At 37.0% G+C, this 12,411-nt stretch overlaps 1 protein-coding gene across 1 annotated transcript in view; it reads right to left on the reverse strand.

Moving 5' to 3' along the window:
* Positions 1-358: 358 nt before the first annotated feature.
* nr3c1 (nuclear receptor subfamily 3, group C, member 1 (glucocorticoid receptor)) overlaps positions 359-12,411 on the reverse strand; it is a 44,771-nt gene continuing 32,718 nt past the window's right edge. Inside the window, 7 exon segments of the mRNA XM_022672039.2 lie at positions 359-2,798; positions 5,873-6,030; positions 6,157-6,287; positions 7,802-7,946; positions 8,783-9,064; positions 10,115-10,231; positions 11,426-11,452. Of these exon segments, the coding sequence (XP_022527760.2) occupies positions 2,646-2,798; positions 5,873-6,030; positions 6,157-6,287; positions 7,802-7,946; positions 8,783-9,064; positions 10,115-10,231; positions 11,426-11,452 (1,013 nt within the window). The 3' untranslated portion in view covers positions 359-2,645.

The following is a 12,411-nucleotide window of genomic DNA, read 5'->3' on the forward strand; positions in this document are numbered from 1 at the left end:
AGCATCTCAAAATAATGTTAGCATCTTAAAATAATGTTAGCATCTCAAAATAAGTCTTAATATAATGAATTAGCTTCTCAAAATAATGTTAGCATCTCAAAATAATGTTACTATCTCATAATAATATTAGTATCTCAAAATAATGTTTGCATCTCAAACTTAGTCTCAATATAATGAATTAGCCTCTCAAAATAAAGTTAATATCTTAAAATATAAAATTTAATTAATGTTATTTCAATACTTCAATACACAAACTGTGTCATACCTTGACGTACGGTCCATTATTACAGACAAAACCGTCTAAAATCCATAAACTATGTAACATTAGGTGGACATTAGTGAACAGACTGAGACGTGATATAATCTGGTCTTTTTATTCATGTATTAAACATGTTATAAGCTTTAACAGAGGAAAATGAAAATATTCCATGTCGTTCTGCATTTCCTGTTCTGATACATTACCTCTGGCAACTGTTAAGACAAGCACAGTTTCGAGAATCTAAAAATCAGAAATTAGTACACGTTTGGCACGGAAAGAACAGATTGCGACAATACAGGCTCGTAGAAATTCCCCGAGAAAGTGTGAGTAGTGAGGCTAGCATGTTGCTTTCGTCTGCTGTGGTCTATCTAGGAATGGGGCAGGAAGGTCTGTGATAAGCACTGGGGAAACTGGGAGGGGGTTAGCATTGTGCTGATTAAACAGAGGAGCACCTGCTAAAATGGGCAGGGATGTGTACACGACCACTGAAGGGATTGAGGAGCCACCACCCGGAGCTGAATAAAAGGACTGCAAACGAAGGGACTGAGGGCCTGAGCTGTTTATATTATATATAGATTTCTCTCTCTCTCTCTCTCTCTCTCTCTCTCTCTCTCTCTCTCTATATATATATATATATATATATATATTTATTTTTTTCTATTTCTATACCTATTTCTGTATGTTTTGGAGCGTAAATGTGAGAATTGATTGCACAGTATTAATAATATAGTAATAATATCCATTCTTCTTGTTAATGGACAGTGTGTAGGATGTAGGGTGGAGGGTATTCTTGGCTTTTGGGGAACCGTGGCTACTGGCATTGCTTTTCTAGTACTAACTAGTCTGGCTACAGTGATGAAAACGAAACTGGTACCTGATGCTATGCTTATGCTTATGGTTATGGCTGTATAGATGAATGATTGTGAGCAAGGAGAAAACACACACACAAACATACACAGTTACACAAGAACAAAAAGACCAAATCGAACTGCGTTCCGATCAGAACCATGATTCACATAGCCTCATAACTCATTCCTATTCCATTCAATTCAACTCAACGAATTAAAAAGACTAAAAATGCGTAAACACCAGCGTCTTCCGTCTCACTTTTCTCGTTCTCTTTAAAGCATTTAATAATAGGAGTGAAGGTGCTCGAACAGCATTTTAGTCTAAAGTTCTATAGAACAACAACAAAATGGGGAAAGGATGCGGGTTACAGATTAGACTCCTAATTTCAATACCAAAGCAATAAGGACCACTTTTTTAAAAATTAACACTACGCAATCATGGAGCTGCCAAGAACAAATACACGGCGGCCATGGTAAAAAGGAAAATCGCCAGTGCAAGTGGGTATAAAAATACAATCAAATACAATATCTAACATGATGGATGCAAAAACGCTCAGTACGCACAGTTACAGAAGAAGATGGCTAAAATGGGAGGAGCTAAAAAAAAGGCACATATTTTCCCTTTTGCTATAATCGTGTAATTCCGACAGAGGTTAGCAAAAAACGTGAGCTTGAAAATAGTAAAGATATGTTATGTGTAAGTATTAAATTTTCTCTGTTCGACTTCTTACATCGCCAAAGCCATTTTACTGTACATATTATTGAAATGATTATTTCAAACAAAACGTGTGTATCAGTATGAGATCATCAGATGAAGTAATAAACTCTTTGTATTATTATATCTCACCAACATAAAAATGAGAAGTTCTGAAAATCTAAAACCTACTATAATAGGTAGATAGAACTGTATAATCTGAGACAGTAAGTGCTAAGGTGTTTCCTTTGTTCAAAAAAAAAAAAAAAAGAAAACAAAAGGAAAATAAAATTTAATAAAACAAACAAACAAAAAAAAGGTATGTGAAACCTATACAAACGTAGATTTTTGAGAAATAGCTAGTTTTTCTACTTATTTTAATGTTGAGAATCAAACACCTGAGACAACATTTATGGTATAATTTTTTTTCCACCATAGAATTTCATAGTTATCTTACTGTATAGTTAATACAGTATCTTTCTGTCTGTATTAGCTTTTAATTGTCTGATCTATTATGCTTTCTTTACCCGTCTTTAAACACCGTCAACACTTGTCCACCGTGGTTCTGTGTTGGGTTGGGTTGGATTAGATTGGGTTGGTTGCATACTGTTCCCCATCCATCCACTGTCCCATTGTCCCACAATGACCTCAGTTAGTCTCTTTCCATCTCTTTCTTTCTTTCATTTACTCATTCGTTCATTCACTCACTCTCTCATTCTCTCTCTTTCCATTCTTTTTACTGTGTCTCTCTGTCCCTCTGCATGTTCAGTGAGGAACGGTTGGTGATGTGGTGTATTTTTAAGGCATGGTGTCCCGTTGCTGGAGGAAGGGTGTGTTTTTCGTTTCATTTCTGGTGAAAGAGCAGCGGTTTGACACTCCCGGCTTTTATTTTTGGTAATTGGTTGCTGATGATTTCGGCGAGCATCTCGGGGAACTCCACGCTCAGAGACTTGTTCACAAATGTGTAGAAGCAGAAATTCATCAGTCCACCCACCATCTGTAGAGGAGAGAATAATGAGGAGTGAGCAAAGCAGATCTTAAAAGGGTGATATAAAGTAAAGGGACTTGAAAATAAAGTTGAAACATCTCTTCAGAGTTGTTGCACCATTTAAAAGTCAAATTTAATGCTTTTTAAGAACTTTTTAAGACCTCAATAAGTATAATTTAAGACCCAAAAATGTAGTCATCATTTCTTCAGTTCATAGTTTCGGAAATCAAAACATTTCCCATTTGTTATCCTTTTTTTTTTCTTTAAATTGTTTTCCCTTGCCATCCAGAACAGAGCGAATATAGCAAATGTAAGTTGCATTATGTAAAACAACACACTGAATTGCATGTAGGAAGCAATAAAGAATAACTAAAGTACACTTAAATCAGTCACAAAAAGTATAAATAAGCTCAAAATAAAAAGCCTGTCGCCAATAATTTGAAAATGATGCACATAACTGTTTAAAAAAAACAGCAAACCTCTTAACAAGAGAAACCAATGAAAGGAGGTTGTATTGAAAAAAAAAGAAAAAAATATCAATTAAATTGTTGTGATGATGTTTATTATACTAATTATACTACTAACACAATTGCTACTACTACTACTATTACTACTCCTACTCCTACTACTACTAATAATAATAAAAACATAAAAGTAGCAGTGTCCATTTATCATTATCTTATATAACATTGAAATGCACAAATATTTAATGCACCAGATTCATTTTTTTGTAGTAACTGTTATTCATGTAGTTTTCATGTTCCTCCTCAGATTCTATAAAAAAAGCTCTTAAATTCACTTTGCATGCATATGTAAGTTTAAATGTGCTTTTTAAATAAATCTGTTTGTTTTGTATTCTATATAAGTGGGTCACAACTTAACGACCATAAGAAAATGTGGGTGCCGGGCTGAGAACAGTTAAGAAACCCTGATCTAAAGATCAGATTGCACTTTTTTGACTGTAATGCAAGATGCAAGGGATTGACGTATAATGACAGTGTGCACTAATTATATACAAGCTATTAGCATTTCCACAACATCCTGTCCACTGTGCTTTGTATGGACTCTATCCTGAGCTTAAATGTTGTTAAATAAATTTAGTGTACTGTAAAGTGTTTTGCATAGTCACTGGTTTACTGATCACAAGGTTGTTGATTTGAAACCCTTAAAGGCCCTTAAGCCTTACTGCTTCAGAGGTGCTTTGAGAGCCTAGCTGACCTTAGCTTTTTTAAACTGAGATATCTGAAAGGAAACATTTAATGTGTTATTATCTGTTGATGTGTCAGAAGTAACCATATTTTTCATTCCTCTGCTCTTCTGTGGTAAGAAGGAATGACAATAAAGTTGACTTTATCTTTAACTGAGCTCCTCCCAGACTGTGGCTGGACAGAGTTCCTGAGCAGCATTCCTGAGATTTATTCCTCTGGAAACTTTTAGGGTCATTTAATTTTTAGCACTGGGTTACAGATACAGTGCTGTATGCATTTCTATTATTGTTAAGATATTTTTGGGATAAGAGGTGACCTGTAATTGTTGTAAAGATGCAATCTAAAAATAATCAATAGCATGCTACTAAGGATTGTGACAACACACAATATATATATATACACAGCACATATATACACTGTATAGCAGTGTATCACACTGCTGTTTTGTAGTCGTGCGAGTAGCATATTTGCTTGCGACCTTGCAGTGCTGGATCGTGACACTATAAAAAAAAAAACAGCATAGCTTTTGTTGTACGTACTGTTAGGAATTTGATAAAAATTGACTGCTAGAAAAAATTGTGTACAATGTACAACAAAGAGTAGATGAGACTCCCACTCACATTAATATAACTAATATAGTCATGATAAGATTGAGGGAATTATTACTTTAAAATTTGAAAGCAGCTGTAAAACTGTATTCCACAGTTATGGATCAACTTTGCCAATTTTCCATGGTTCACATTAGGGCTGCACGATATATTGTTGAGGCATAGTCATCGCGATGTGCGCATGCGAAATATTCACATCACAGGACGTGTGATGTCACTTAAGGCAATTAAATCAAACACGTCATGTTGTTTTTTTTATTTTATATAATTTTATTTATAATTTTTCCCATTTTTTCCCCAGTTTACACGGCCAATTACCCAACCCACTCATTAGGACTCCTCGTATCACTAGTGATGCCCCAACACACCAGGAGGGTAAAGACTAACACATGCTTCCTCCATGTGAAGCCAGCCACAGCTTCTTTTTGAGCTGCTGCTGATGCAGCATTGCCGAGCAGCCAGCACGCTTGGAGGAAAGCGCAGCGACTCGGTTCCAGTACATCAGCTCACAGACGCAGTGTGCTGTGGACATCACCCTAGGAGTGATGTGGGGAGAGATCTACCCATCTACCCACCCGGAGGGAGCAGGGCGAATTTTGCTCCCTCTGAGCGCCGGCAGCTTGATGGCAAAGCTGCATGAGCGGGGGTTCGAGCCTGCGACCTCCTGCTCATAGTGGCAGCGCTTTAGACTGTGGGACCACTCGGTGCCCCAATATTTTGATTCTTTACACAAGAAGTAGATGCACAGCGCTGTCTCTGTGTCTGTGTGAGTGAAAGGCTGCTGCTGCCTGAAAAGCAGGAGGGGGAAGGGGGCATGGCCTCCATTCACATGGTTAGGCATGTGCTTGTAAACACGTGTCGAAAGTTGTGCACCTCAATCCAGCACAGTTTTGCAGTGCAGACATTTCCAGTTACAGCTGAACTCACGCTTTTAATCTCAGAAAAACGCTCTTATTTACCTCTCAAAAAGCCATTTAAATGCCTGATTAAAAGGCTGATTACTGCTCGTGCAGCCCTACTTCACATGAATCCTGAACCTTGGGAGGCAACCTGTACTGATGACGGATTATCCATGATCTTCTACACCAGTAATCAACAGTATGATCAACAAAACACTGAGTATCAAACAAACAGGAGAACAAAACAATAGAAGCAGGCCTTGTGACTGAAACCATCTGAAAACCCCAAGGAATCCAGTCTCAGATAAAAAGATTAGCAGATACTTCGTGATTCTCCATTTAATAATAATGAAACTTGTGATTCTTACATCGTGCATGGAGTCGAGTAGCTTAGTGAGCTGGTAAAATCGCTGCCAGTTCTGGCTGGAGTTCTCCTCTCTCCTGACAATGGCTTTGCCCAGTTCTTTAATGTAGGACATCCTGATCTCATCGAACACAGCCTGGCTCTTCAGACCGTCCTTTGGCACTAAAGAGAAATAAGAGGGCATACACATTTACCTTTCAAACAGAGTGCTCCAGGAAGCATGTGGGTTAGATGTGTGTGTAAACTGTGTGTAATGGAGTGAGGCAGGTCACGCTGTGGGCTTCTCACCGGTGCTGAGCAGCAGCAGGACCTTCATGCACAGGTATTCCTCATTGGACACCTGCAGCCTGACAAACTCATTGGAGATCTTCAGCATCTGTGCACACTGATCACCCATGTAGGGCAGTTTCATCCTCTCCCTGCACACATAAACATGCACACATCCAACAGTTACACACAGAGTTTTACACCAGAACATTCACACCTCCACTCATCTTTAGTTTATTCATTAGCAGCAATTTAGAAAAATTGATGTACAAGCCACATCTAATCCTTTATATACTTGATTCCTATAATCTTTACTGTTATCAAATTAAAAAATATATAAATTTAGACAATGACTAAAAGAAAATATTAGGATCCTGATGGGATCTGATGCACTACATACAGCTCTGGAAAAAAAATGAGAGACAACTTAGAAATCACAAGCCATCAAACCAAGCTGATCTGCTTGAATTTTTGCACCAGGAGTGGCATAAAGTTATCCAAAAGCAGTGTGTAAGACTGGTGGAGGAGAACATGCCAAGATGCATGAAAACTGTTATTAAAAAACAGGGATATTCCACCAAATATTGATTTCTGAACTCTTAAAACTTTATGAATATGAACATTTTTCCTTTGCATTATTTGAGGTCTGAAAATAAATGCTCTAAATGACAATATTTATATTTGGAATTTGGGAGAAACGTTGTCGGTAGTTCTTAAAATAAAACAGTGTTCATTTTCTCAAACATATACCTATAAATAGACAAAAAATCTGAGAAACTCATTTAGAAACTCAAGTGGTCTCTTATTTTTTGTCCAGAGCCAACCATAATTAAGTTACACCCTGACAAAAATTTAATTGACTAAATTAAAAAGCCATTTATATTATATTTCCTTTAAAATCAAGATTATTAAAAAGAGCTTGTTCTGTTTTTTCTGGAGTCAAACTCTCTCTACTGAGCTAAGAAAGCTTTCTACAAGATTTTAGAGCACTGCTGAGGTAAAACCAGGATATTAAGTGATCACCAGCTCACCCCATCCCCATCTCACAAATTCATTCCAAAAGTATTGGATGGAGCATCATCATTTCAGAGAACAAAGATCCACTGCTCCACAGCTCATGGTGCCAATAGGTTTTATATTTAATTTATGTGCCCCACAAAGTCCTATTTTATTGGCAATACTGTCCTACAGGCACTACACATATACACTGTAAAAGCTGGTGTCCACAAACATTTGAACATAGTGTTATTTCTCAGCATTTTATGAAATTATAGTACAACTACAATGGAATGTAATTGTAAGTGAACATTTGAAGTCTAGACTGATATAAAGGGTTTATAAGCTAGCTAAACTAAGCTCTGTTAAGCTCTGAGTAGAAATTATTTATGTTTATGTTATATTAATGATCCTAAACACTGGCCCATATTTATAAAACTCCATAATGTAAGAGTGCTGATCCGTGTTCAGTTCTTGTTATTCAGACCCCACTGAACAAAACTACATAGGCAGATCTTAAACCAGTATTCTTGTACTTTGAGACCTTCGTAAATATGGGCCACTGTTACACAAATATTAAAAACAGCTTGAGGTCATTAAGTTTATAGGTCAATACACACTGGCACTAGAGAGCTCCAGTGAAAGTGTTAAACACCAGTGTGCTACTTACTCATTGATCACCAGATCTGGAGCAAAGCAGAGCATGTTTCCATTGCACTGCTGGTAGGACCTCCAGCCCAGGCCGAAGGACATGAGGAAGAGCCAGGAGGACTGCAGTAGAGTCATCTGATCATCCAGGTGAAGATTCCTAAAACCTGCAAGTAAAGAAAGTAGTACTTCATCAGCCTCAACACAGTGCTGTGCATTAACGCAGGCTTAAAATTCAAATAATAAAAATAATCTTTAATTTTGGAAAGAGGAATTATGTATTTTCCCAAAAAAGCAAAGAAAACTTACCTGTATATTTCATGTTTTGACAGTAAAGACACGTTTATAAGCACGTTTAAAAACATTGTGTGCAGTACTAAAACATTTGATATTGTTCTGTCTTGAGGAAATGAGTACATGCTTAATCATAAAAAGTCAGTACAGAAATGTAATATATTTATTTTGGGAGCAGCAGTGATTTTGGGCTGGTGATGGATAGGTAGGAACCAGTTCTATTGAAAAAGTATAGCAGCCTTTTTTTGTTAACTTTGTGAACTTTTTTTACATGAACTATAAATATGAACTAGTTTACTCGTTTAAATGAGTAAGTAAGAATGAATGAATGAAATTTGAACTAGTTTATTTGAAATGTGAACCATGGCAATACTAACCCCAAATACCCACAGGGGCTTCAAATGGGGCTTTAAGCAATGCTGTAGAAGAATCTTGAATTTTGGTTCCATAAAGACCTTTTTTGATATAATCTTATACAATCTATACAACATATGAGCATGATCTCAATTTCTGCTTACTTTAATATTATTTTGTATTTACTTGGTGAGATGAACACATCAAGTTCATCAAGCTGGTATTGCAACTTTATTCATTTCTTTTTGTTTTATTTTTATGCATTTGGAGATTTTGTATGCATTGGAGATGTATGAAATAGAAGCTGCTCTGAGGAAAAGTGTGAGTGTAATGATTAAATGTCAGTATTCAGTACCTGGCAGAGTTTTGGCCCACTTGACTGCGGAGACGAACTGGCGGCCGCCCAGCCTGTTGAGGGTGGTCATTAGGCGAGTGGATGTGTCGGTCAGTGTGCTGTCGTATCCAGCATAAATGGTCTCTGGCTCGATGGCTTTGAGCAGGGACAGCATGGTGGGCACGAGCTGTGGCATGGCCTTGGGCACCAGCGCCCGCACCTCCTGCACTGGAGCTGGGCTCAGATCAGCTGCGTTTGGCTGCTGCACACCCTTTAAGCCCTTTAGTTTCTTGACTTTGCGTGCTGTGGAAGATGAAAATAATTCAGTGTTAAAATTTTAAAGTCAACATATAGAAAATGTATCTTGTTAGTAGCAGCGTTTCCTTTAGAAATTGTTCAGCAGCAGAGGTTGGCCCACACCTGACCAAAAATAACAGGGTGGTAAACAACTGCATTTTCCACCCAAAACTAAAGTCACACATATACATGATCAAACCAGGCTAAACTACTTGAATGTTTGCACCAGGGGTGGCATAAAGTTATCCAAAAGCAGTGTGTAAGACTGGTGGAGGAGAACATGCCAATATGCATGAAAACTGTGATTAAAAAGCAGTGTTATTCCACCAAATATTGATTTCTGAAGTCTTGAATCTTTATGAATGTGAACTTGTTGTCTTTGCATTATTTGAGGTCTGAAAGCTCTGCATCGTTTTTGTCATTTCAGCCATTTCTCATTTTCTGCAATAAATGCTCTAAATGACAATATTATCATTTGAATTTTCTAATAAATGGTGTCTGTAGTTTATAGAATAAAACAACCATGTTCATTTCACTCAAACATATACATATAAATAGCAAAATCTGAGAAACTGATTCAGAAACTGAAGTGGTCTCTTAAATTTTTCCAGAGCTGTATTTTTTATATTACAGATGGAAGAAAACAATCAGTATTAGTATGTATTGGTATCAGGTGATTTTAAGGCAAAATAAGTGATTAAACAATATTTTTATACAAATATTGAACTTTTCCTAGGATAATCAGATCATATTTAGGGGCCAATGATTACAGAAACTCCGTGTGAGGCTCAATATCAAGGCTTCTTATTAACAGCAGTTAAATTAAATTAAATTAAAAGCAGTTAAATTAAAAGCAGTTAAAATCAGCAGTTCCTTGTTAAACTACTAGATGGAACTACAGAGCTGGTGCCCCACACTTTATAATTCCTATCAGTGATCTGGTAAATGAGCTGATTCTTCATCATCCTCAAACAATTCAGAATGCAGCTAGCTTGCATACTAAGATGGTAATATACCACATTAACCCACAACATTGTCATTGTCAGTGTTTATTACCCTCTAGGTTCATCCCGGCCATGAGACACTTGCGGAAGCGGCAGGCCGGACAGTTCTTCCGGCGGATCTTATCGATGATGCAGTCATTCCTCCCAGCACACAGGTAGTTGTGTTGCCCTGCAAGAATTAAAGGAAGAAAAAATACATTTTAATTATTTAAACAGCAAACCTGTGAGACTAATTTTAGAGCAACAGTTTTACTGTTTATTGATTACTGTTTGTATCAGGTGTGTTTAAGCAGAGACAGCACTGAAATGTGAAAAGTGAACTTTCCAAAATGCAATTTTAGGAACTCAGTACTTGTCTGAATGAGCATTTTCTCATTTACTCATTTCTTGCGTGTGCAGCATTTATAACACAGTGAAGCTCAAGATGTTCATCCAAAGCAGCATGGCTGACCAACAGTGAGAGCAGGCTGCAGCTCAAAGCCACCACAGTCAATGAATGTCCTCCAACTGAGCACTCCTCAAAAACACAGGCTTGATTCCTGTTTAGGAAAGCTCCATGCTGCATAATTATGCAGTTATCACATAGGATACATACATAATAAGGGTGTAACCATACAGAGAAGTGGACCTCATTGTTCATAGTGTTGTGTTTTTGGAGTGGTGAGGAGCTGTGTGTTTATTTATTTATTCTTTCCTTTCTTCTTGGGTTTACCTGCTTTGAATTCAACTGTTCTGCAATTGGGTTCAACAACCCTCTGGGCTGTTGAGCTAGTAGTCTGTAGCACTCCATCTCCTTACACTTCATTTTCCAAAACTGATTTTTTTTGTGGCCCGCTACGTAATGGCTTGGAAAATATACTTAATTGCTGACCCCTGGTCTATAGGTTAGTGTGTACTGTGTATTCTCTGGCATGGATGCACACATTGAACTGAAACATCCTCATCATAATGATTAGGCGCAAATATACACACACTATTACACCCTTATTATATATGCACACAATATTATCACAAATGTATCAAAACACAGAATGGTTCAGTTGTTCTTTTTCGGTCTTTTATTTAAATGAAATGAAATGGAAAACAGCAAAAAGCAGTTAAAATATTGAATTCTCCAATTATCATATTTTATGATGATGATATATTTATTAAGATGTGTAAACACACTGCAGATACGTATTTGCAGCTCACAGAAAAGAACAGAACAAAACTACTTGACTGAACGGTTGAACTGGCAGCCACAGAAACATGCGCTATTCTGCCCCATCATGCTGATAATCTGGTTTTAACATGGAGCATCACAGTGAGGCAAGGGCTAGTGGCAGGAGATGGACAGCAGTGGCATTTTATAGAGTTTAGTTACCATCTGTGTTTTGTCTCGATCGCCATCCTTCCCCACACAAAGAAAAACAAAGAAAAAGCAATAAACAGGCATATTTACTATAGAGCATAGATACTATATATATAATATATACACAAACCTTTTGTTAAAATGCAAACCACTGAAGAGTGACTGGTATAAACCATTTAGGTGGATATTAAAGGTGTAACAGTACATGTATCCTTACTGAATCAACATAATACATGGTGCCAATACACAGTACACACTATTAGAGTAAATAGGTCAGAGTTCATCAAGTTTTAACCAATACATTTCCATAATTTTTTATGACTTTTCCATGCCTTCAAGGCAAATTTTCATAACCATTTGATTTTCTAAAACATCAGTGCAGACATGGACAATAAAACCAAAAATCAATCAAAATTGATTATAGTAGGTCTAAAATGAATCAGATTAAATGTTGACACACAATCTTTAATAATAAAATGTGTGTCAGATCCTAAGAGCTCCAATATGTAGGGCTAAATTACTGAATTATCTCTGAGCTGACGTATTTTGTTACCTCAAAATAGATTTTCTCCATCGATAAACTGAAACACAAAGAATTGTAGACCAAATTTCCATAACTTTTCCACAACATTCTGGGTATTTTTATTTCCAAAACTTATCCTGGCCTGGAAATTGCTTTTTTTTTTTATTCTATGACTTTTCCAGGTTTTTCATGACCGTTCGAACCCTGATAGGTGCAGTTACAGGTACCCTTAAGTTGCAAGCTGTTGGATTTGTATGATACTGTTCTGACTGTAGTGGTTTAGGAGTAACTGTAGTCTTGTTTGTCACCCCCTCTCCCTCCTGCTCCTTGTCCCTTACCCCCTTTTGATGCAATAAAGTGAAAGAATGGCCTATACGCTCCTTTATATATTTCTTTATTCTTTATCTCTCACTGTGTTAATTCCTTTGGATTTAAAGTAACTGGAAATAAACAAGCATTTCACTAAGAATCTGGA

This window comes from Astyanax mexicanus, chromosome 2, assembly GCF_023375975.1.
Source record: "Astyanax mexicanus isolate ESR-SI-001 chromosome 2, AstMex3_surface, whole genome shotgun sequence".
Classification (NCBI taxonomy): Eukaryota; Metazoa; Chordata; class Actinopteri; order Characiformes; family Acestrorhamphidae; genus Astyanax; species Astyanax mexicanus.